The sequence below is a fragment of the Hyaena hyaena genome, unplaced genomic scaffold (genome assembly GCF_003009895.1).
Source record: "Hyaena hyaena isolate Hyena2069 unplaced genomic scaffold, ASM300989v1 scaffold_83, whole genome shotgun sequence".
NCBI lineage: Eukaryota > Metazoa > Chordata > Mammalia > Carnivora > Hyaenidae > Hyaena > Hyaena hyaena.
The window spans coordinates 2,876,098-2,903,495 of NW_024080715.1; the positions used below are offsets into that span (position 1 = coordinate 2,876,098).

At 34.9% G+C, this 27,398-nt stretch overlaps 1 protein-coding gene across 1 annotated transcript in view; it reads right to left on the reverse strand.

Annotated features, from left to right (window-relative positions):
• The window catches only part of HCN1 (hyperpolarization activated cyclic nucleotide gated potassium channel 1), a 387,066-nt gene that overhangs the window by 162,324 nt on the left and 197,344 nt on the right, over positions 1-27,398 (reverse strand). The window contains exon 3 of the mRNA XM_039234146.1: positions 7,349-7,510. Coding sequence (XP_039090077.1) covers positions 7,349-7,510 — 162 coding nt within the window. The remainder of the gene's footprint in view (positions 1-7,348; positions 7,511-27,398) is intronic.

The window sequence follows — 27,398 nt, forward strand, 5'->3', positions numbered from 1 at the left end:
CATGTGAAATCTATGTGAGAAATTCAGAATAAGTGGGATTTTTTACTAGATTCTTTTGGATTTATGGCAGTAGTAAAAGGAGAAACCTTAACCAACATACACATAAAAAATACAATGAGTTTTTCAAATATTTTCATATATATTCCAATTTCTCCTAGTGGTACCACTAATTTATAGTTGCTCTCTGTAAACATGAATTGAAAGTTGATAATGGCTGAAACTCTTTGGGGTTCATGAAGTAGAATGCTATGTTAGGGTTGGCATTAATTCAAAGGGAAATAGAGATTTCATATTGCCTGCCTCTGACTTTATTTAAACTAGGTAACAATTCTCTGAGTTAGATTTTTCATCTGTAAAATGGGAACAAATATGTTTTCACGTCATTCAGGACAGATAAGATAATCTGATACATGGACTTTTGTACTCCCTTCATGTAAGTTTCCTAATATTCATACTTAGAGGAAATACTGTACTGCAAGATATTTTGTTTCTCTTCCCAATGTTAATAGGTGTCTCTTGTTAGATAAGGTAATTTAGTGAATGGTGTTTCTTCGAACCATTCATTGCTTAAAATTTAAGAGACAGTCTATACAAGGAAAAAAAAAACCCATGTTTCAAAGTTATGGATTGGTCTTATTAAACTTAATGTAGTCAGAAAAAATATATAATTTAAATAATATTCTTTATCTTTCTCTATTATGGAACTATAATTCATTTTAAAGTTTTCCTGAAATGTAAAGTTTGTCATTTGAAAACAAAACACCAGATTAGAATTAATTTCCATATGTTCATTCCCATAAAAAAATACATGTCTGAGAAGGAAGAACGCAGTATGTTTCCTTATGCGATTAGGTCGTGTGTCTATCCAATAGAGAAAAGTCACCAGGCTGGCTTTCCTAATAGGCAGAAATAGGATGGCAAAGGAGAATCACAACACTCAGCAAGCTGCTGACCTACTTTGTTATTATAACTCATAGGAGCTATGAATGCATTTTTTTTCTGGTAAAGCCACATAGCGACTTGTCAGCAAATCAGTTGCCTTTGTTAGGACTTTTACAAAATTTTGTTAAGACAATACATTATATATTTAAAAAGTCAATAACATAATAATACAATTTCCAATTTATAGAATTTCAAATCTAAACTACATTGTCAGACTTCAAGAGAAGAGAGATAGATTTTTAATTCTTTGTTATATTATCTTGGTTATATTCTTTCAATCATTATTTAATAGTCAATTGGACTTTGTAAAACAAAAAGTGAACCTATTTTAATTTTGTCTTTATACATTTGCTAGACTATCAATAGATAATATCATCCCATGTTTCAATGTCCTACTTGTATATGGGGGTTTGCATATAAAGAAACAAAAATTTTGTTTTTTTTTTTTCCAAATCATTTGCTTGAAATAGGAGATAATAAACAGTTCTTTGTACCCAAGGCCCCCCAGCACACATTTATTTTGATCATTACAGTTTTTGAAACAGAACTCACTGACCTGTCTCAGTCCCCACTCTGTTAAAGGTTCTGGATCCAAATCCAGCTGATAGTGGTCGAAATAAACATCTCTCTATTTTGTCTCTCTCCACCTTTTTTTAATACTTCTCATAGACTTTACCTAAATTCACACAAAGCTGCCACTACCACACCATTGTCATGAGTTAGAAAAAAAGTAGTGTTTTCTGGGTGACTAAATTAGGAAAACAAAAAAAGGGGTTTGTAAGAATGGCTGCACTGTCAAGTGTACGTAGCTTGGCAAGAAAGAGGGCCGAATCTAGCTAGCACTTTCCCCTTGTTTAGGAGTCTTTGGGCAGTGTGTAAATTTCAAAGTCCTCAATTCAAATTCATTTAAGGGTTTTTGCACATAATTTTCTATTCCTTTAAATTAGAAAATAAAAATTTAAATCTCTATAGTTTTCTGCACCTAGAATGAAGTAGAGTGAATGAAAGCTTGTATGAATGTTAGCACTATGAGGGCAGGAACTGTCTCATTCTCTAGTGTATGTTCAGTGCCTAATATAATGCCTGGCCCAAGGCAAGTACTCAATAAATTACCTAAATGCAAGGATAAATAATACACACTCATTTCAGGAAAGTTGTGTGATTTGCCTAAGATCTTAGAGGTTTTAATGGTAGAAGAGATTGTGGAATGTGTGTCTCTAAATTCATTTCCCACAGATTTTTCCCTCCCTATTCTGTTGTCTAAATGAGTCAAGATAAGCTATGTTATGTTATGTTGTGGACTGCAAATTAAAAGGATGCCCATGGAGGAAAAAAAAAAACAAAAAAAAACAGAACTAGAGAGCTGCAAACCAGCTTTTCAATGCTTAGACATATGAGTCAAATATGATACTCCCACTCAGAGCCCACTGACCATAACTGGCAGAGGACCCCATCAGAAGAAGGGAGCTAGAGAATGTGGAGTGTATGACCATTTGGTTATTAGTAACACACTAATAATTTGAGATACCTAGTCTTAAATAAAAATAAAATTCTGTAGAAATCTAGATTTTTCCAATCAAATCTCTTCTTTCTCCACATAGATAGTATTAAATAGACCCTTTGGGACATTTTCTTAGATCTTATTTTCTGATATTCTTAGTATGGTTACATAATTATATAAACTTCATGAATTTTGAGTATGTTTATATTGTCCATTAATTGTCAAATGATTATATATATTTGAAGAAATAATTTGATGTACAAATTACTAAAGCAAAAACTATCCAAGGAAGAATTTGAAAATGCATAACAGAATAACTCCTTTACATATAATTTTCACATACTCTAGGTAATTACCTTTTTAGTATATACCGCTAATATTTACTTAGCAACACATGCAAGCTTGGCATAGAATTTGTGGTGCATGCAAATAATGATGAAGACATATATACTGTCTGACTTCTAGAATAGCATCCCTCAAGAGGAGGAATGCACATGTTCCTTCAAATGACAACAAAATGAAACATCATAATAAGCATTATAATAAATAAAACATTATACAATATATATAATAAAAGATAGAATAAATAAATGAAACATATAATAAACAATATAATAAATGAGTTGGCTTAAACTATTTTGATTATGATATTACTCAAACAAGTATAACAATAAAATTAGATATTTTCTTATTCTTATAATTGTTATAAAGTTAAAAAATATAAATTTACAAATCAATACTAACAAAATAATGCATCAATAAACATACCTAAAGTAAATTTACTGTGATGCATGAATGTTGTTTGGCTAACACCCAACAGTTGCATACAATGAAAACTTAGTGCTGTTATGGCACCAGTTTTTGCACATTAGTTTCACACACTATTATACAATTGTATGCTACGTAAGGAGTGACTTAGTTTTCTTTTTTTTTTTTAATGTTTATTTATTTTTGAGAGAGAGAGAGACAGAGTGTGAGCTGGGAAAGAGGCAGAGAGGGGGAGACACAGAATCCGAAGCAGGCTCCAGGCTCTGAGCTGTCAGCACAGAGCCAGACGCGGGCTCGAACCTACAAGCCATGAAATCATGACTTGAGCGGAAGTCGGACGCTTAACTGAGTGAGCCACTCAGGTGCCCCAGGAGTGACTTAGTTTTCGAACCCATCTCTCCATATTTGGCTATGGTGAAAATTTTGTCCAGCATTTAACATGATGTCATTTACCCTTCATTTGATAGAAATGGATCATTAATTATTAAGCCCATAAGCCAGCATTATTTTATATGGTACAATGTACTTCAACAGAAAAGCAAAACCAGATTCCAAATTTAGGGCATTCAGATGATTGTAGATTCATAAACATTTACCTTGTAACCTTTTACATGATCACCAATATATAGCCACACATTTACAAATCACTGGGAGAAAACCTGTGGACTCCCCAAGAATAAACCTGTACACTTCAGTTAGAGAGAAACTCTGCTACAGGAATGCACTATTTAGCTGCAAATCCTTTATTCTGTAAGGTCACTCCCTAAATTATGTCAAAATTAATATGCAAATTCAAATGCATCATAGTTTTTATCTCCTTAGATTTTTAAAATGAGTATTTCATGACTTTATAATTTAAACCGAACACCATTACCTCTAATCCCTTTAATAATGAGCTTATAATTTTAGCTTTATGCTTAAAAACATAATCACAAAATATAAGAATTATAAGATTTTCAAAATTAATTTTATGAGATATTATCTGACCATTTCAAGATTTGCATTTAGGCAGAATTCTATAACTCAAATATATCTTGAATGAAATATTCAATACAAAATGATACATTATAAACGCAGAGCAAGATAAATCCCTGGTTAAGTTGGATTTTGCAAGTCAATATCTCCTATCTCACCAATCAAGGAGCCCAATGTGGTTGGTGATAAGCGTTTAAAGAATTCCTTCAAGGAGGAATTTTTAAGAACTGCAAAGGAATTAGCTGACAGGAACTGAAAAACTACATCCACAGAATGAACTGCAGATCAGAAAGCTAAGATAAAAATATAAATATACTGAAGTTACAGCATTACTCTGAATTTCTCATTACAGGACATATATAGGTAATGAACTAGTGATACACAGATAAGGATAATGATATAAATACAAATGTTGATTAAGAAAGATTTAGAATACATATAAAGAGATAAGTGTATACATTTGAATGAAAATATGGTTAAGGAGGATTGAAAATAATATTTAAGTTTCTAAATCATTAAGGAATGCAAAATATGAAAAAGAAGGAGTGTATAAGGAATCTGCCCAACACTCTAATCTTTATCATAAATTATTTAGTACCAGTGTCAAATGTCATAGTAGAATTTGTCAAGCATATACTCAAGAATGACTAATAATCATGTCTGCATCTACCTTGATCTGGCTTGTCATTTTCTGCCTTCCCAATGCGATTTTGTTTTTCTATATCTACATCTCATATTTGTCTTGTTTAGTATCAGAGCTCAAATGCTGGCTTTTGAGTGACTTTCTACTGCAACCAGTGTTACTGCAGGTTTCATTTCTTTTAATTACTTTTCCTAACTATCTTTTTACAATCTATATGACAAGATATTCTAATGTGTTTTAGAACAGAAATTCGAAGTCTGATAGACAGGCATTCTAATCTTGGTTCCATTGATCTATTAACCTTTAGCTTAACCTCTAAAAATGCCAGGTTTCTGGACTGTAAAATGGGGGATAACAATTGTTGCCTCATTCTGTTGCTATGAGGACCAAATACAAGTGTATTTCAAAGCACGGGCTTGTATACAGTAAGCAAGATCTATATCTATATCTATATCTATCTATCTATCTATCTATCTATCTATCTATCTATCTATGACCCCCAGTGAAGGGTCATCCCTTGGTAGTAGCATTAGTGTTTTTATACTATGCTCAGTAGTAGCTAGAATACAAGAGCTGTTGCTTTTTTCTCCCCACCCCCCAATATCTTAAAAATGTCTTCATAATTCTTCTTTCAGTGATAAATAGCAATGAGACTGATCTATAACTAAGAAGACTTCATAGATTCAAAAAGTGACCTGATCAAATGCCTTTCTTTAATTTTTAGGTGCAGAAACAAAAATAGAGTTAAGTATTTCTCCAATGAACTTTCAATAATGAGTAGCTAAATTACAATAAATTACTGTATTGGGCACTGCTCTAGGCACTGACCATAAGTACAGAACAAAACTGACAATTTTTTTAAAAAGTTTTATATTATTTATTATTGAGACAGAAGAGACAGAGCACGAGTGGGGGCAGGGCAGAGAGAGGGAGACACAGAATCTGAAACACGCTCCAGGCTCTGAGCTGTCAACACAGAATCCGATGAGGGGCTCGAACTCACAAACCCTGTGATCGTGACCTGAGCCAAAGTCGGACACTTAACCAACTGAGCCACACAGGCGCCCCAAAACTGACAAATTCTTAAACCTAATGGAACCAACATTCTGTGTACAGAACATGGACGGATATAAGTAACAAACAACTCGTGTGTGTGTGTGTGTGTGTGTGACTAAATTTTTTTAAGATAAAATATAAACCAGTTGGGTGATGTACTAGACAGAGTGGTCACTCAGTGGCTTCTGTGAGGCAGTGACATTTAAGTAGATACAAATGAAAGGAAGGAGAGATATGGGTGATTATTAAGTCTCAAACAAAGACAAAAGAATAAAGAAGGCAGGGAGAGGGAAGGCAGGAAGGAAGGAGGAAAATAGGTAGGCACGAAGAAAGAAAAGAAAGAAAAGAAGACCAGACTTCTTAACATGCAATATAAGTCCCTCTTTTCTTCAAATACGAACCTGAGCTAAAGTTATTAGAAGAAAAAAAAAAAGCATGTCCTTAAGATGTCCGTATCATTTCTACAATAGTAAGCCCAGAAATTAATATGGAACACTTCAGGAAAAAAAAAGAGGGTATTTGATATCTGCCAAAGTTAAAGTTTTGTGAAAATCTCATAAAATTTATCTTCCTTGAAATGTCACATCTAAGTCTAGTCTAATGTGTAGGAAACTTAAACCACATTTTATTGAATTAATGTAATTAAAATGCAATATATGCAGAAAATATGAGAACTTACATCAATATATTTGTGAATATATATTAAAAATATTCACTACTGTTTCAATTCCTTTCTGTTGTACAATGTAGATCAAAATGCATCTTTAAAAAAAAAACACATGTTCTTAACATTAAATGTGACTGTGAATATACCTAACTATATGAATCAAATTTATATTTACCATCTTTTAAAATATTTATATATCTTTCAGGGTAAAGTGTACACCTGAAACTAATATAACATGTCTATACTAAAAAAAAATAAAAATTAAAAATAAATAAAGGCTTTACTTTTACCATGAAGCTTTCCTTGTCTTCCTTAGCAAAAAGTACTATCTGAAATATCATGCACATCATATTAATCTCATTGCGCCTACATTGATGTGCAAGTCTCTGTACATTTTAACAACACCTAGAGTTGCATGGCTTAAGTAAATGCCAAAATTCTTAAGTTGAAAGAACGGAGTTATTCCAAGCAGTAGGCAGTTTTAGAAGAACGTTGTACCACAATTACATGTATGTGAGAGCATACATGTATCTTTGAATCAAAATATGTCTTCCATATACACAGACTAAGATACCTAAAAATAGATCCTGTAACATATACATCCCCAGAGCCATTTCATGTAAATGACACTTAGTTGTAGAAAAAGCAAGAGAACAGTTGATTTTACATCCACGAAAGCAAAATTAGGTTTTCTCCAAACATTTACGGAGAAGAAATTAGACCATTCTGGCATAAACACTTAGAACTTTTTGGCAAAACTGAATATGTAGAGTATAAGATGAAGCGAATTACTTACAACCATTTCATTCAGAGACACCCAGCAGTCCGGGGGGAAGTCCTGCAGCAGTGGGACAAGGAACTGAAGACAACCATCCCAGTGACACAGGAGCAGCATCATGCCGATGAGGTTAAAAATTCTCACCACTGCGCTGGCAAGGTCATACGTCATGTGGAAAATCTGTGGACCAAAATATAAAATCAATCCTTATAATTCTTACCATCATTTTTCCTTAAAGTGAAGACCAGCACCGATATCAGTAGACACTGACATTTATGCAGTGTAAGTACTGATGTAATAAAAATACGGGGAGAAATTTTACAAAGAGAAACAGAGATTACACTTCTTTATCTTTCCCTTGAGGCCTGGTGCTCTGCTTTCTGAGAATTACAACCAACTGTGGGTTCCCCACAAAGCACCGGGATAACATAAACACATTAAATGCATGGGTCACATTTTATAAAATATTCCTTTGGCTATTATTTTCATTTACTGTCCTTCTGCACATTTTGGCAACGCTGCTTTAAAAAAGTTACGAAATTTGACCCTCTTCTCTGCTTCAAATCCCTTGTTAAATGAAAGTATTTGGTGAAGGACGAAAAAACAAACAAAACCACAATGACTGAAAATCAGTAGCAAAAATAGATTAATTTCAAAATATAAAATAATACTGAGATTTAACTGCAGTGAACTTTATAACTATATGAATGTACGTACTTCTTTTATTGCACATGAGTAGTGGCCTCTGAGATAAAAAGTTGTCTGAACTTGGATAAAAAACAATTGGGTCTCACTTTTAAAAAATTAAAATTGTTACCTTTCTTTCCTGTGAATCTTTCCTATTTATGACAGGTGAGATTATTTTGGAAAGCACAAAAATTATGACAAATCAATGATCTCTATCAGAATTTTAGAATTGTAAACTTACATATAACTTGATGTCTATAACTTTTCATCCATCCAGTTATTACAAGAAATAAAACCAGAACCTGAATCCTTCCTTTAGCAGCTCATATATATATTTTTAAATAGTTTATTGTCAAGTTGGTTTCCATATAACATCCAGTGCTCATCCTAACAAGTGCCCTCCTCCATGCCCATCACCCCCGACCTCCATCTGCCCTGTTTGTTCTCAACATTCAAGAGTCTCTCATGGTTTGCTTCCCTCCCTCTCTCCCACTATTTTTCCCCTTCTTCTCCCTCCATGGTCCTCCATTAAGTTCCTCCTAATCCTCCAATACATACAAACATATGGTATCTGTCCTCTCTGCCTGACTTATTTCACTCAGCATAACACCCTCAAGGTCCATCCATGTTGCTACACATGGCCAGATTTCATTCTTTCTCATTGCCATGTAGCATTCCATCGTATAGATAAACCACATCTTCTTGATCCATTTGTCAGCTGATGGACACTTAGGCTCTTTTCATGTTTTGGCTATTGTTGAGAGTTAGCAGCTCACATATTATATCACTCTCTACTGCTAATATTTCTGCTTATATTTTACCTACTTTAGAATAACAAAACCCACTTGGGAGCAAACCTACATTCTAGAATAAACTTTTTTTTCCTAATTGTTAAAAAGCTACTGAATTAATAAAATTAATAAGTATGCCAAAGTACACAAACAAACAACACCTTGAGGTATTCAGAATCACATTTTTATAATACACCAGTAGAATGATCTATTTTTGAAGTAACAAGGACATCATGGATTAAAAAATTATCTGAGAAAAAAAAATCCCACAAATTTTGTATTTTGATTTAGAAACTACATCTTTGTAAGTTAATGCCTATAATTCTTAAGAGATACATACTGATGTATGTAGAGGTAACATGATAGGAGCTGGGATTTTGCTTTTATAAAATCACCAAATCAGTCTTTTAGTTAGTTTTTCACATTGATACACTTCTATTAGCCATTAATTCGTTCTTCAAACAATCTTCCTTTTAAAAAATTAAAAAAAATATTTTTTTTTCTGAGAGAGAGAGAAAGAATAAGAGAGAGAGAGAGAGAGAGCATGAGCAGGGGATGGTCAGAGAGAGAGGGAGACACAGAATCTGAAACAGGCTCCAGGCTCTGAGCTAGCTGTCAGCAAAGAGCCCAACACGGGGCTCGAACCCATGAGTGAGATCATGACCTGAGCTGAAGTCAGACACACAACCAACTGAGCCATCCAGGTGCCCCACAATCTTCCTTTTTGACATAGTAATTATAGTGAGAAATTCTCACTTTCTTCGTGGGAATGTAGACACTGTTCTGAATTCCTTTTAAAAGTGAGATTGTGATCCTAGATTTTAAAGGCAACAGATCATTTATTTTTATATTCAGACAGTTATTCACAGAATATTGAATTTAAAATTATTAGGAATTTTATTTTCCTCTAACTTACTTTTTAATTTGGTTTTATATTTGGCAAACCCATAAAAACGTCATTTCTATGTCATTCCCTCTGAAATTTCTTGGTCACTAAACTTATAAATACAAAAATTACCAAAAATTTCATCAATAATTTCTCATTGGAAGTAATACAATAAAACATAATAAAAAAGCTTTCTAGTATTAAAGTAGGAAATTAAAATCAACATGGATTTAAACATGTTTTATTAGTAGTAGAACCCATAAATATTTATCTAAGTTTTTCCTGACAAAATTGTTCAATATGGGTTTTGGGTAAGTGTTGCATTGCTGTGAAATAGGGTAAAGTTGCAGAATATAAGCTTCTGGATCAAACAAGGAACTTATCACCTTTCATCCTCATTATCTGAAGTAAGCAATGTCTGAAACTCCCTGCCAAAGTCTATAAATTACAAGCATGTGGGCAAACAGGCACTTATGAGACCTCCGAGTGAAGTCTGGGATGTGACAGGGAGCTAGGTCCCATCTATATACATCTGGCTTTTACGGCTTTTCCACTTTCTTTGTAAGGAATTAGATTCTTTTTGTGGGATTTTATGAGATTATTTATTGTAATTAATAGCACATGCTGTAATTCAGCAATTCCTTTAAGAAAATGCTATTATTTCTGAATTGTTTCCAGAGAAATATAATTACCATTTTCATAAAGGAAGTTAATGGTGACATAAGGTCTTTCATAACATATTAGAAATACATTGTTTTGTTTTGTTTTGCTCCCATATGATTACTGGACTCCTATTGTAACAAGATAAGCCCTGGAATTAAACCTATTCTCTATTCCATTTCTATTTTCAACCTCTTACTATTAATATACAGCACTAGCACTAGATTTAAATACTAACTAACTCTGCTGTATAGACAATGCTCAATACATTGAAATGAATTTCCTCCCTTTTGGTCTTTAACATTCTGTGTTCAGAAGTAATTTGACATTTTGGAAAAATCTAACTGGAAGAGGTATAAGTAAGTTGCCTGTCTTGACACTGGTCAATACCCAGAGGCTATTTTCAAATAGTCAAATCCATGTATCTCCATCTTGATTTATCTACCTAACAAAAGAGCACCATAATGTATGTAGCATTACTTTTGATGTACACCTGCATGTGTAGAGTGCTCAGGCCCCAAGTGATCATCTCTTGAGCTCTTATTAATTAGTACACTCTGGCAGGCATAATCAACTCATTGGCTGGTTGCTGAGACTATTGAAGGCTCTGTTAAAACCTTGTTCACAGAGGATTTGGAATAAGAAAATGATTCCCTTATGGAGCACATTCATCTATAGATAGACATATTAAGCAAAGAAGGAAAAATCTAAACTAATTCATGAATAGCCACAACTTCTTACTGTCTAAGGGCAGCTTGTAGGATAAACGTTTACTCAAATTCCTGATCAAACAGCTGATACCACTGATTAATTCATATTCTCAGGGTTCTTTTTTCCATTTACAAGGTAGATACCCTTAAGTGATAAGCTCCCATCGAAATCAATTATCTAAATGTACTGCACACGAACCCAACTTCACAGAAAAATGGGACCATGTATGACACTCAATAAACTCTTAAATGAATGAATGAGAATGCTGCAGGGGCTTAACAAAAATAACATAAACAACATCTTATGATCTTAACAGTAGAAAGCTTTTGCTTTTCCGTTTTAAACCAGGGCATTTAAGAAAAGAAAACTCTATTATTTTCTACCTTTCAAGTAATCTAACTTGACTTGAAACCTGATTTGAGTGCTCACAATGCAGGTAGCAGAAAGACAGGTTGCTCTGACCTACTCTCAATATGCTGCTAAGTGGTACTTATAAGAGTCAACTAAAAAAAAAATAATTAAGATAAGTTTCTAAAGCAGCTCTTTAGTTTTATCTTCACAAAAAAACTAGACTATCAGTAGAAGGCACTGTGCTTCGCACCTGTCCAGCTCAGAACATCGTGTTGTTCACGGGACTTCAATGAAAGGAAAGATCTGGTCACAAATTCTCATTGGATTCTTTTTATAATATTGCATTTCTAGAATTCTGCCCAGTTGGAGTTTAATGACTCCAGACAGAATAGGTAATTAATTCTCCAAATTGAAGAATGCTCTGAGTTAGATGCTTTGATTCAGAATCCCCAATTGTGCCCTTATGTTTGCAAAATTGTTTACCATGATTTTTTTTTTGTATATTCTATCTTGTTTTCAAAAGGTTAAATCCCAAACTGTGCTATATGGCAGATACCTATAAATTTGCTGAGTTCTTTCAAAACATGTCCACATTCTTTCTTAATGTTTATTTTTGAGAGAGAGATACAGACAGACAGATAGAGCGTGAGCAAGGGAGGGGCAGAGAGAGAGGGAGGACACAATCCAAAGCAGGCTTCAGGCTTTGAGGTGTCAGTGCTGAGACCGATGCAGGGCTCAAACTCATGAACCGCGAGATCATGACCTGAGCTGAAGTCAGATGCTTAACTAACTGAGCCACCCAGACGCCCCTGTCCACAACTTTCTTGATATATTGGGTTCAGGGTTTTTTCAATCTAATAGCCAGATAATGATCAGTGGGCCTTAACTATCTTTAAGTATTTGGTGTATTATGTTTTACCTAATCACACAGATTGTCAACAGTAATTTAAGACTTTTCATAGTATGCATTGATCTGTCCCTAGTCTTTGGCTTCATGAACAGGGATCATTTAAAGTCTAGATTTCTTCTATGTTCTCAATAGTGATTCAAGACTTCAAATATACCTTTAAAATTTTTATCAAAGTAACATTAAGAGAATCAGAAAGGTCACAAATGGTTCTTTTGAGAAAAGATATTCTTATTTTTAAGGAACAAAACAAGGCTGGATACTTTTGTGTCTCTTTTTAAAATCCACACCTGCATAAGTTGAATTACCTTTTATATGGAGTGTCTATATGCAATGTTGGCACAGAACATAAGAAAACAAATATTTACTAACTCAGTCTGTTTCACAACTAACATGCTATTCAGGATTCAACACGTAATAGCTCTAGTAAATATTTTAAAAGGCCTATTGCACCTTCTATAATTCTTGGCTTGAAAATGATCCGGGTTATCTTACCATGCTTCAGGTACAAAGTGCAGAAGGTTTTACATGATCTCTGAGAGAAGAGCACACTTCACAGTAATCTCTTTGAACACTGACCAGTGACTGCTCTCTCTATTCTACCTAGGAGCTCACTCAGAATGGCCTGTCCACACCTTCAGAAAAGCCAACCATCTGGACCTCTCATGTCAGTCTCTGCAAACAGTCAAAGTGCAGTTCACTCCATCACCTCACTCACTAACTGTCAAATTCTCATGCTGTTGAGTGCTTTCTTTCCGGATTTTACTTTCCACTGTCCCTTCTAAAACTTCATTCTCAGTTAACTCTCATATACCCTCAGCCTCTTCGTAACATTCTTCCTCTCCTTCTCTGCTTTTCCTGAGACATAGGGATCCCCCTCACCCTCTCCCAAGGCCTCATCTTCTCTGGTAGCTTTCTCTAACAGAGTTGGTTCAATTCTTTTGTATTGCATAAGCCTTAGGTTCTGATGGCTGTGGCCTCATTTTCCCAGCTCGCCTTTGCTGCTTTCAGACAATTATTTGTCCAGCTGTAGTTTAAAAAAAAAAGTCTTCTCTTTAGTGCCCATTCCATTTGGCTATTCCACTCATTACTTTTCCTCATTTCTGCATATAATAACCTCTCAATCTCCACCCTCAGCACATCTCCATTTATTAGAGAACTCTGTATTTTTCCATTGCCTTTTCTCTGCAAAATGTCAACTGCTGATTAATTAAAACAGCTACTTTCTATGCCTGACCTGCTGAGGATCACTGGAGAGTAAGCTAAATTGTGGCTACTAAAAAAAAAAAAAAATTAATGCCCACCTTATTTGAGACCTTGGTCTATGGTCTGGTTCATTTCCTTATTCCTAACACCACTGATCCTTTTATCTTCTATCTTGCGCAAAGCTCATGACTATCCTACTCAGTTTCAGATTAAAATTTTACCTTTTCCAGGGGAAACACATTCTTATGTTTGAATCCCCTCCACTCTGACCCCTCATATGTTCAAATAAACAAACAAGTATCACAAGTACCTGCGGCTTTTCTTACCGGCGACGGACTAATATCAAAAGATGGTGTGCCCTTCATGTAACATGAATCTTTACCAACCTTTTAATATTAATCTAAACTTTTTTCTCCTCCAGGAACCTAAATAATTAGTTCACAGCTCCTCAGCTTATGGAGAAAACCTCCCTGAACTGTTGCAGACACACACTTGTAAAGTACAGAAAAAACTGAATTGATATAAAAATGAAATTAAGAAGACCCAAGATGTATGTAATACAGCCTACTGCTTATGTGCTTGAATGTGATTGCAATATCAAATTACTATAATTACTTGATTACTTTTTCCTTGAGAACTGTTAACTTCTTCACAAGCTTTATCTCAAATATATAGAAATAATAAAATCTCTCACTTCCTCAAAAACATTTCACATTGAAGAGGAATTTTCATTTTCTAGGTATTTACCTAATTCTTTCTTTCTTTCTATTTTTTTCCTTTATATTATTTTCAGTTTGGCTTCTCACAAAAACTCTCCTTGGAATTTTGAGACAGAGAGAACTGGCCTGCCTTCACCCACCTTTAGTGGGTAAAGTGATTTTCTTTTCTCGGTTACATGTGCAAATTACCATCTGGTGCAAAATCTGATTTCCTGAAGGACATATGTGTCATAGCTACTCTGTGCTTCTGTCCCCTCCCCCTTCTCCATGGATGAAAGGAGTGTGCAGATATTTAAGGCTGACTTCATTTTCCCAAATGGGAAATTGAAACTTAAGAAAAAATATACATCTATTTGAGCATTCTTTTTTGAAGTGGCACAGATATATCACTGGAATTATGTCTCATCACGACTCTGCAGTAAGACTAAATAGTACTAAGGCACAATCATCACAACTATATTCTTACAGAATAGAATGTACCAGTTATCAATCACGACTATTAAAACATAAAGTATAGTTGACTATGCATGTGTTATTTTGGTCATGTCCATGCACTTTTTTAATAAACATATATGTATGTATAAGATAAAACATTCAGGGTGCCTGGGTGGCTCAGTCAGTTAAGAGTCTGACTTTGGCTCAGGTCATGATCTCATGGTTTGTGAGCTCGAGCCCCACGATGGGATCTGTGCTCACAGCTTAGAGCTTGAAGCCTGCTTTGGATTCTGTGTCTCCCTCTCTCTCTGTCCCTCCCTTGCTTGTGCTCTGTCTCTATCTGTCCGTCTCTCTCTCTCTCAAAAATAAACAAATAAACATTTAAAAAATTCAAATAAAAAATTCAATTTTATTTTTGTTGTAATAAATTGTCCCATTACTTAACTATCTTTTGTACTGACTATTACTTAAACCCTATGACATTTTCACTGCTTTCATTTGCTGTGTATTGTATATCATCCATTTATAATCCTACATATTTTTATATAGGATTCAAATTTCATATACCTAAACATTTAAAAAAGTATGTCTTCATGCAAAATTGCTCTTTGTTTAGCTTTACTATCTGAGAAAAATCAAACAACACGAACTATTAAAGAAACATAAACAAATGGTAAAATATTGTAATATGATTCTTTGAAGATTTTGGTAGAAAACAATGATAGGAAACAGTTACAGTGTAAACTGTAAAAGGTATACACAACGGGAAAACTGGGAAACACAGTGTCTGATGCTATAGAGTTGACACTCAGCAAATGATTTTTCTTCCACAGAAGTTACTCAACTAACAATGAATTTTCATAAATGGGCCAGTGCTAAAGAATACCTAATGGAGATAAATATTTCTACAAAGCTTACTCATTCTCCTATGAATTTCAAGTCATTATCAGCTGATGATTGGGAACAGGTCTAAAACAAAAATGCTTATGATAGGTGACATTTTGTTAACCGAATAAACCTACACTCACATTTTAAAAATTCTTCAGGAAAAAAGAGTACAACCTTTTAACTTATATTAGGACTGTGTGGTATAACAGAACATCTATTTATTGGACTGTGCCTTAGAAAACACAAAAGAACAAGCATAACCCCCATGTGCTTAATTTACTTTAGGAAGTAGCTTACACACTGGTAAAATCAAATTACAAATGAATATTGAAAATGCTATTAAGGAGAGTGTTTGATGGATTAGTACTGTGGAAAAAATGAAATTAATTAAAAACAAACAATTTAAGATCATTGTCTATTTCTCTATTACAAATTTCAAATGGCTGTAAATGTATACAATGTATGCAAATTATATAACTACTGGAATATTTAATTAAAGAAAATAAAAATATATATTTTATAAACCATTTAAACCTTATTTTTTAATGTTTTATTTATTTCTGAGAGAGAGAGAGAGAGAGAGAGAGAGAACCGTGAGATCATGACCTGAGCCAAAGTCAGATGCTTCACCGACTGAGCCACCCAGGCGGCCTATTTAAATAATTTTAATGATTATTTAAAATTAAATAATTTTAATGATTATTTAAAATTTAAATAATTTAAATAATTATTTAAAATTTAAATAAACCTTATTTTAATAATGGTAGTGGGAAGTTTTTTTCATGCTTACTAGATACATTTATTTCAGGATAAAGTCAGCACTAAGATACTGACTTAATGAAATTTAATAAATTTCTTTTAGAAACTTCAACTCTTATTTTGAAAACTCAAAATGAAAATTTTATTTTTTAAATAAAAAATTAATATTCTCTTTTTATTGTCTAGGACACAGTAAAAACAATATTCAAGTAAAAAAATCAGAAGTGGATATAAAAGTGTGTGTGTGTGTGTGTGTGTGTGTGTGTGTGTGGAGAGAAAGAGGGTGAAATATCAAAATAATAACCACATTAGCAACATTCACTGACTTCTGTAGCTCTTGTGAATGAATTTCAAATGATATTTCCATAACACTGTGGTCTTGAGAGAGAATTGAGGAATAATTCATTTTAGAAATACCATAATGCTAATAATAGTCTCATTTTTATCTTTATAGCTTCAGGTCAATCTTTTGCTTACTCTCTCTTTTGTATAACTGCAATCTCATCAGATTTGTATATGTTACATTCTCCAATAAGTACAAATTTAGTTGTCTCTACCTTTTGAGCTACAAATAGTAAAGTTATTCTAGTTTTTGTTATCGGTTCATTTCCTAAGCATATGAAACAAATCACATGGATTCATGCTTTTGGAAGGACAAAAATAGACCATACAATGAAATGGAGAAATGTACTTAATTCTTGTAAGAAGATATTTTACTTTGGAGAATTCATCTCACTAATTTGTATTTTAAAATACATCTAAATGATTAAGACAGAAGACCACTTCAGTGTACAAGCTTTAGTGACTAAACTATAAAAGCAAATAAAGCAGAGGATGTTTGAACACATTTTATATACTCTGTAAATGGTTTTCCTACAGACAATATCCTGCTGATATTACATAGTCAATATGTAGCTATTGAATTGCTTTGAAATTAGCAAGTAAGAATGTCACATATATTTTTATTCCATTCAGATATCATCCAGAAAGAATCTTTATACTAATCCTCAGTTAATCAAATACTATTTAACTATCTCTGAGATATGTATAAAAACATAATATATTTTAGTGTCTCTTGCAAATATATTTTTAAGTATGCTCCATATGATATTATGTATTATTATGTCTTCCATCTATACGTTTTGTGAGAAAAAAATCAACTCCAATAGTCTTGATTTCACATTCATGAACTTTGTTAAATTGTCAAGTGATAATAAATGTTTGGTACCTCAACCACATTTTGGCCCAAAATACTAAAAACTCTAGTGTTTGTGGTATGGGGAAATTGTCAAAATTTGGACATATTTTTCTGCATGGAGCATCAAACTGCTAGCTAGGTATACATTTTTTTCAGAAGTTTGAACTATTTTATTTTGCCAATCTTAAAGATACATAACAAAGCTAACATAAGAAAAACACTGAGAAACACTTTTTGCCATGTAAGAACTGAAAAATATGTCTACTGAAGAAATGCATAACTTGAAACCAGGAAACTAGAGTTCTAGTCCTATCTTTGCATTAATCAGTTTCTAAAAATTTGCCTTAGCTTTTCAACTAAAAAAAAAGAAGATGGAGGAAATGAATTCTGATGTGTGAAATTCCATAATACCCTTTATTATGGAAATGAAAAAGTACAGGGGTGCTTGGGTGGCTCAGTAGGTTAAGCGTCAGACTTTGGCTTTGGTCATGATTTCACGGTTTGTGGGTTTGAGCCCCGCATCGGGCTCTGTGCTGACAGCTAGCTCAGAGCCTGGAACCTGCCTTCAAATTTTGTATCTCCCTCTCTCTTTGACCTTCCCCTGCTCTCTCTCTCTCTCTCAAAAAATTAAAAAAACAAAAACAAAAAAACAAAACACATTAGAAATGAAAAAGTACAATTTTAAAAAGTGAAAACACAAGGAAGTCAATCACACACACACACACACACACACACACACTGGAAGATAAACCAGAGGTGAAACACTGATTTATGTTAGTAATTTCCCTAAACCTTTGCTTATAAAACTAATAAATTAAAATATAATAATAAAAACTAATGGTAATGTAAATATGTGGTAAAATAAAATATGATAGAGGGTTGTTATATTTAAATTAATTGCATGATGTCATTCTCAACATCCCTAGCCTCACTCAGCATTCACAGTTCAGAAAGGTTGTGTGCAAACCAGCTCATTGTGCCATTTTCCAAAAGAAGCTGAAAGAAAAGACAAGGGAAAAAAGCTGGCTTCTGAAATATCCATTAAGACAAAAACAATGCTTCCTCATAATTTTTTAGTAGGAGCTATAAGAATTACCTCATGCATTGGCATGTCATCTTGCTACTCTACCAGATGGGCCAGTCAAGTTAAAAATACTAATTTACTTGAGTGGATTTGTGACAGAGTTCCCCTGGAAGAAAAAAATGGTGCTGGGTCACTGTCTTGGCAATGCCTTCTGAAAGAAATCGCTAAGCACATGATATTGTGTATGAAACCATAAAATACAGCCACAAATCTTAGTGAGGAAACCACACACTCGACCGTTTGACAAAACCCAGCAAGTGAGAAAAACATAGTATTATTGCAACCTCCCAGAAAGAAACTTAAAAAATAAACAAGTGTTGGCAAAATCACTAGCAACCCAGGAAACATTTGAGTAGGATTTGATCTATTGGAAAATGGCATGATTTCAGGCTCACTAGCTGGACACTTTCCAGAACCACATATGCATTATAATGCTTCATCAGTTCAGATAATAGGGCATCAAGATATTTGCCAGACTACCTGAAGTGCTGAAAATACTTCAGTATCAGAATGGTTATAGGAACTACATAAACTGTCACATATGGAAGGACCCTTAAAAGTAACACAATGTTTTTTTGTATAAATTTGATTTTTCTAATCATCAAAAGCCCCTACCAATATTGGCCCTGTGCAGAAAAACAGTAGGCACTGGATTCTTCAGTGTTCAGGGTCTCCCCTCCACCACACATTCACACACTCACGTAAACACTCTCATCTCCAGCACCCACCTCCTGTTTTAAGCAGGGCTGTTTTTTCTCTAGCCCTGCTGCAGAGCTCTCTGAATTCTTCTTCCTTTTAACACATCTTATAGTGACCACATTTGATTTATTTGGGGTGTGGTGTGGTTAGGGGAGTTGGGACACATGTTAGATATCTTTCTCTCTTACCCCTCTAAAAATACCTTGTCTGGGTATAGAATTCTAGATTGAAAATCTTCTTCTCACAGCCATTTGAAGACTTAACTCCATTACTTAACTCCATTCTTTTCAGTATCTAGCGAAACTGTATCTTTCCCTAAATAGGAGTTTAAATGCTTCAGTGAAAAGATAGGAGGCTTACATAGGGATGCATGAAAAATGCCGAAATTCCATGTATGTGTGTGCAGGGTGTGAGAGGTGGCTTATAAGTGTTATTTGCACAGTTGTCATATCGATCTTAAATTCCATACCCTGCCTGCGTTCAGTCCTATTGCTCAGTTGTGTTCTACATTAAGCCTTCTGACTCCAAGTCCAAATGCCTCCACAGTTCACAGTACACACTAGTTCTCACTTCTTTTGCAGACCCTTTTGCAGCATATCCCAGGATCTGGTCTTCTCTTTGTGTGCTATCCTTCATTCCGCTCCCTTTCATTTTAATCTTGTGAAAATTTTGAGAGCTTTTCCATCTCAGTAAGAGTTCCCTACTCTTGTTCCCTGCATTATAAATATATAATATAATAAATATATAAATTTATTATATTATATAAATTAAATATAAATATATAAATTATAATGCATTATAAATGCATTCCTTTTTTCATTTTGTTTCTTTAATTGTGCCGGAGTCTTAGGAGGAACAAAATGCCCACATATGTGTCTTATCTGTCTTCCTCAACCAGAAACCTCTTATTTCCTTCCCAATGGTTTGAATGGTCAACCTTAATATAAAAGAACTATGCAACTCAAATTCATAGCTACGCACTCTTTCTGGAATAACTGATTTGTTCCAATAAGATGATATATTCAACTCCCAATAAGTCATTCTTAAATTAGCTTAACTTTGAAGCATACTTTCCAACCTCCAAGTTACCTTCCCTCAATAATTCTCCTTATAAATAGGTTTGGTTTCACACACTTACATCTAAAAAATAAATTTAGAATCACTTTGTGAAATCCCTATCCTATTCCTAAAACTATGTTAGTCTTCGTTGTAACTGATTTAATTCATAAATTAATTTGTGTCTGTTGTTATTTTTTCAACATTATTTCTTTCAACATTATCATCTCATATTTTCACCTTCTTTGGAAATATGGTCTACTTGGCATCCAGAATTATCATGCTATGATTCAAACTTGAACATGTTAGTTCTCTGCTTGAACTTTTGTTAGAGATCCAGATAATCTTCAGAATGTCCAATTTGCTCAGCCTAGTATAAAAAGGCCCCCCTGTGATCTGCTCTCTGTCCACCATTTCACCATCATGTCTCACCCATCCTCTCTAGATATTCCATACTTGGGGCAGACCAAGCTTGTCATAGTACCCTTTATACAACGTGATTGATCTGGGCCTGTATATCTGTTTGCATACTATTGTCTCCTGGTATATGGTCTTCCATCCCATCCTTTTTTGGACTGATGACTTTCTTATTCATACTTCAAAACTTGGCTCAAACATCACTTCCTCAGGAAAGGCTTACTTGACTTCTCTAGGGAGAAAATTAAGAGTTTTCTCCCATAGGATCTAGTCCATAACTCTAAAAAATGTTTTATACTTGACTATAATTATGTGTTTATATGTCTGTGTCCTCAACTAGATTGTAAACCCCTGGAGGTCAAGGACTATATTCACATAGCAGGTGCTTAACGCACATTTATAAAATATAAGAATGTGAACAAGAGAGGAAGGAAGGAAGGAAGGAAGGAAGGAAGGAAGGAAGGAAGGAAGGATGGAAGGAAGGAAGGGGGAAGGGAGGGAGAAAGGGAGGGAAAAAAAGGATGGAGGGAGTGGGGGGAGGAAAGAAAGAAAGGAGTTCTTAGTTTGAAAACAAGTGGCACATTATAATAAGTGAGGACCTTTGTGGTTATCATATATATATTTTTAATTCTTGTGCATGTGTGTGTGTGTGTGTGTGTGTGTGTGTGTGATAACAGAATAGAGACTTTCATTGGAAGAGAATCTTTATTTTGTGCTTATAATGAAAAAAGTTATATAGAAATTTTGTTTGTAATTTTTGTACTCTTTTCCTAGTTCCCTGTGCCTCACCTGCTTACCTCATCAAAAGAAAACATTTAACTTCCATTTTACTGAGGAACACTCATTTACAGACATGTTTACATCCATCCTTTCCCCCTTACTTTTTTTTTTTTTTTTTTTTTAATTTCTAGGAGAGAGAGAGACAGCACGAGCAGGGGAGAGTCAGAGAGAGAGGGAGATACAGACTCTGAAATAGGCTCCAGGCTCTGAGCTGGCAGTCAGCACAGAGCCCGACGCGGGGCTCGAACCCATGAACCACGGGATCATGGCCTAAGCGAAAGTCGGACACTTAACCGACTAAGCCACCCAGGCGCCCCCTTACTTTCAAGCGTGTCTTTTTCTCTCTCTGAAAACTGTTTTTTTTTTTCTTTTCTTAATGTTGCTATATTCTCAGTGGCCTTATTTCATTAATTATCCCATCTTCTTCTTCAGACTCCTAGCTATATTTTCTCTTAACAGAATTTAAGCATATATTTAATATCTCCTATACTGAAAATTTGTCCACTCAACCTCTATTCCTTTCCATCCACTATACTAATATCTACTACTTGTCTCAAATATATTCAAAAGTTATTTAGATATTCTCCAATGTTGACCCTATATTCACTTTTAAGCATATGGAATCTGATGTTTCCTATGTCAGCTGAGAGCATTCATGGTAAAATCGCCATATATCTCTGTGGCTATCCAATAAGCAATTTGCAAACTACATTTGCTTCACCTCCCTGTACCTTCATCAGGTTTTATTTACTCCTCCTCCACACTCCACTTTCTCTGTTCAGATATTTTAATAAGCAATTTTCCTTATTGCTCCTCACTGACTCCCATTTCTTTCATTAATTATATTCGGTGTCAAGCTATACATTCTCTGCTCTCTAGGAATAGAAAATACTTGGATTCCACTCTACACACTTTCCTTGAGGGACCTATCCATTTCCATAGCTTCAACCATTACTTATAGTCAGGGGGCTCCATTACCTTGAACTCTACTGAAGACACCCTCTTCATTTCATTTTTCTTATTTTTTAAAGTTTATTTATTTATTTCAAACAGAGAGTGAGAGTGCACAGGAGCGGGGGAGAGAGAGACTTCCAAGAAGCATCTGCACTGCCAGTGTGAGCTGGATGTAGGGCTCGAACTCATGAACCAAGAAATCATTACCTGGGCCTAAATCGAGAATCCAACCTTAACCGACTGTGCCATACAGGTACTACTCCCTCTTCATTTTAAAATCCACAATCAGGTCACTCTGAAGATGTACTAAACTGTATTAAGCTCTCCCTCCCTCCACAATCCAGTGAATTCCCTACAGGAACTAATACATGTCAAGCCTCACAGTAGCCTCTCCTCAGAGTAATGGTACGTTTACTCTGTTCCCTCGTCCTCCACATTCTATTAGTAACTACATTCTGTAAGTATCCCTCAATGAAAGTGTTTGAATCACAATGCCTTCAATTCAGACATTCCTCATTTTTCACCTGAGTTATTCCAAAACTTCCTAAATTATTTCTATTTCTCTTGATTTACCCTCCTGTACCCTGCAACTAGAGTTTTCTTTCCAAAACACAAATATGATTATGCACTTTTATGGTTAGAAATCTTCAATGAAGTTCCATTAGATTGAAGATAAAGGCCAAGATCCCAAGTGTAACATTTATGGTCCTTCATGGTCTGGTCACTGCTTACTTCTCAGGCCTCAGATGTATCCCTTTCTCTGAGCCTCCATGTTATTCACTTCTAAATATTATATTTGAAAATGTTTATGATTCTGTCTTCTGTCTCCATTAAAATATAAGCTTGAGGAGGAGGATTTTATTTTACTGTCTTAGTATCTCAAAGTCTTTGGCACGAAGTAATTACAATAAATCTATGTTAATTACAAACTTATTATTGGAGAATGGATGAGTGAAATCTACTACCTGTTAATGTTAGGTCACTTTCATGTTTATATAAAATAAATAGCACACAAATACTGAAATCTAGGTGTCACCTAATCAAAAATAATGTATGTTTTTAAAAATCATGGGTGCCTGGGTGGCTCAGTCGGTTAAGTGTCCGACTTCGGCTCAGGTCATGATCTCACGGTTCATGGGTTCGAACTCCACGTTGGGTTCTGTGCTGACAGCTAGCTCAGAGCCTGGAGCCTGTTTCAGATTCTGTATCCCTCTCTCTCTCTCTGACCCTCCTCTGCTCGTGCTGTCTCTCTCTGATGCCAAAAAATATATATATTTTTTTTCTTAAATAGTTAATTGTCAAGTTGGTTTCCGTATAACACCCAGTGCTCATCCCAACAAGTGCCCTCCTCCGTGCCCATCACCCCCTTTTGCCTCTTCCCCACCCCCATCAGCCCTCAGTTTGTTCTCATAATTGAAGAGTCTCTCATGGTTTGCCTCCCTACCTCTCCTCAACTATTTTTCCCCTTCTTCTCTCCCATGGTCCTCCGTTAAGTTCCACCTATATATGCAAACATATGGTATCTGTCCTTCTATGCCTGACTTATGTCGCTCAGCATAACACCCTCAAGTTCCATCCATGTTGCTACAAATGGCCAGATTTCATTCTTTCTCATTGCCATGTAGTATTCCATTGTATAGATAAACCACATCTTCCTGATCCATTTGTCAGTTGATGGACACTTAGGCTCTTTCCATGTTTTGGCTATTGTTGAGACTGCTGGTATGAACACTGCGGTATATGTGCTCCTATGCCTCATCACTCCTGTATCCCTTGGGTACATTCCTAGCAGTGCTATTGCTAGGTCATAGGGGAGTTTTACTGTTAATTTTCTGAGGAACCTCCACAGTTTTCCAGAGGGCCTGCACCAATGTTTATTTATTTTTGAGAGACAGAGACAGACCACGAGCATGGTGGGGCAGAGAGAGAAGGAGACACAGAATCTGAAGCAAGCTCCAGGCCCTGAGCTGTTATCACAGAGCCTGATGCGGGGCTTGAACACACAGACCACAAGATCCTGACCAGAGCCGAAGTCAGACACTTAACTGACTGAGCCATCCAGGTGCCTGAAAATGGTTTTAATTACTTTTAAGGTCATTGTCATATGTTCTATAATCATAAAAATTTTATATGTTCTATATTCATAAAATTGTTATTAAATGGAGGAGCTTGGTTTCTTTGTTCTGAATATTCTATGCTTGCAGAATTTTTAAGATATTGCAGGATTAACAATATTTTTGTGAAGTCCCAGAGAATTCTGAATTTTTGTGACTATTTTCAATTGTCCCAAAATACCAGTCTTCTCTGATGCTGATTCTGACAACATAAAACCTACTGTATTTTAAGGAGCTCCAGATCCATTATCAATTTGAGTAAATGCGCTAACCTACACCAGACCTATAACAGACACCTACACCAAGCCAAAATCCACTCTGTAAAACTGAATATTTGGACATGTTCCCATTAAGTTGGCATGGTTTAAACTCAATAGGATTCAGTATTTCTGACAAGTTCTAAATGGAGGAGTCCAAAAGGTTACTATCATTATTATCTGGGCTTTCACCCAGCATTCAAACTCACAAATCACTGTCATGTTTTCTGCTAAATTCAGCATTGATTCTAGACTCCACATTCTTTTATTCCTTTGCTATATTTATGTAGTATAAGAGTTAACAGGAGAACATATTTTTGTATTATGCTTAGCAGTGTACTTAGAATAAAAACATGCATTCGTATTTAATACTCATAAAGGTGAAAATGTGTAATTAGTCTACCTTTCTACATACTTATATTTCTGTAACCTTTTTTCTTTCTTTTCTCTTTTTAAGTTTATTCATGTATCTTGAGAGAAGAGAGAGCACAAGCAAGGGAGTGACAGAGAGGAAGAGAGAGATAATCCCAAGCAAGCTCTGCATGGTCAGTGCAGAGCCCAATGTGGGGCTGGAACTCACGAACCACTATAAGATCATGACCTGAGCCGAAACCAAGTGTGTAACTGACTGAGCCACCCAGGAACCCCCTGTAACCGTTTTTTCTAACTCTTTTTTAAAAATATCAACATTTTCTAAAGTAAACAGTCATGTTGTAGGGCTCAAATTTTGGGTTTCATATACAGAATGAGAATTCTAAAAGTTTGGGAATTAAATTATAAATTAAAACATGTACAAAGCAGTTTTTAAAAGCAGCAGGCAAGAGTATCCATAGGACATTTTTACCCTGAACAGGAAATAGAAAACTTTTCAATATTCTTGTAGATGTGGTCAATACTGCAAAGTTCTTCTAAGGAAGAACTCTATTATCCATCAACCAATTTGATAGATAACCATCCTTTAAAAGGAAATGCTATATAGACTGGAGTGCATCTTTCTCAAATTCATATTGAAGCCTTAATCTCTGATGTGATAGCATTTAGAGATAGGACATTAGGAGGTAATTAGGTCATGAAGGTAGAGTCTTCATCAAAGAACTGAGGCCCTTAGAGCAAGAGACCAGAGAACTTGTTCTCTCTCCTTCCACCATGTGAGGATACATTGGCACATGGCCATCTGTGAACAAGGAAGAGGGTTCTCACCATACATCAAATCCACCAGCACTTATCTCTTGGACTTTCCAATCTCAAGAACTGTGAGAAATAAATGTCTTGCCGAAGCCACTTGGTGTATGGCATTTCATTACAGAAGCCCCAGCTGACTAGGATGGGGAAGTATTAATTTTACTGTTAATTTGCAAACCAGAAGTCATATTCACATAATAATTTTAAATAAGCCATCTGGCTGCACAAATGGGTAAAAGAGCCTATTTCGTTAAATATTCAACTACTGTGTGGTCAGTGAGAACTTATGGTGAAGCCACTATCGAGTGGTATGTAAGAATAGAACAGTATTAAGTGAATGGTATGTATTAGAATAGAATCTGTGTTTTTAAGTATATGTGAAAAATATTTGAATTAGTCAAATAGACTTGTCTCCTAGGGCATGGCAGAGCATGGAGATCAAGCTCAGGTCCCATATTGACTAGGGAAATCTACAACCAAGTCAATTGGGATTGCCAAACCTGGAAATTAACACAGAGTAAAACTGTCATTCCTAGATTAAAAACAAAGTAAAATGGGATATGCAATAGATGAGCAGTAGATAAGTTTAGAAGTAGAATCACCGGCAAAAATTCAAAGAATACCTAACATCAAAGAAGAACACAAGCCCCAGGCTCTTCCAGGTGCAGTGGGATCAAGGACCAAACCAACTTCCTAGAGTCAGGGAGATTCACTGCTTTTATACAAGTGGTCAAACCTACAAATGCTTAGAGTATCATGATGATTCAAACAGTCAGCATGATTTTATTTTTTTATTTGAATGCATTCTCCTGTTCCAATCCTTCTGCTTCATTTGTACTCTAGATATACATTAATTCTTTCCTAGGCTGGAATTTGTGCCTTGTAAATGGTTTCCTTGTCTTTATGCTGGATTTTTTTACTAATGATTTCTTCTTGTGGGTACTGTGTGAAGTTTTTCATTGTAAACTCTTTTCCTTACAATCTGCCATATACCTTTGATTTGTCCCTTGTACAGTTGGTTGGTGTCTGCCAAGAACTGAGTTTTATGTTGGCCAAGCGAGCACTATTTGGGAGAAAAAATGAAAGGAATATTTCATCACATATAATATACCTTTCTCCTCTTTCCCCTTAATTTGAGCAATTTCTGCATTTTAGGTTATAAACCTATTTATGTCTCAATAATCCTTTAAAAAATCAAAAACGAACAACAACAAAATTATAATTGGAAAGAAGTTTCCATTCGAAACCCCATCTAGATACCATGCTCTTTCATACTGACCATCTACACTTCCTTATTTTCTACTCACTGCCTCAGCCCAGTCTCGAT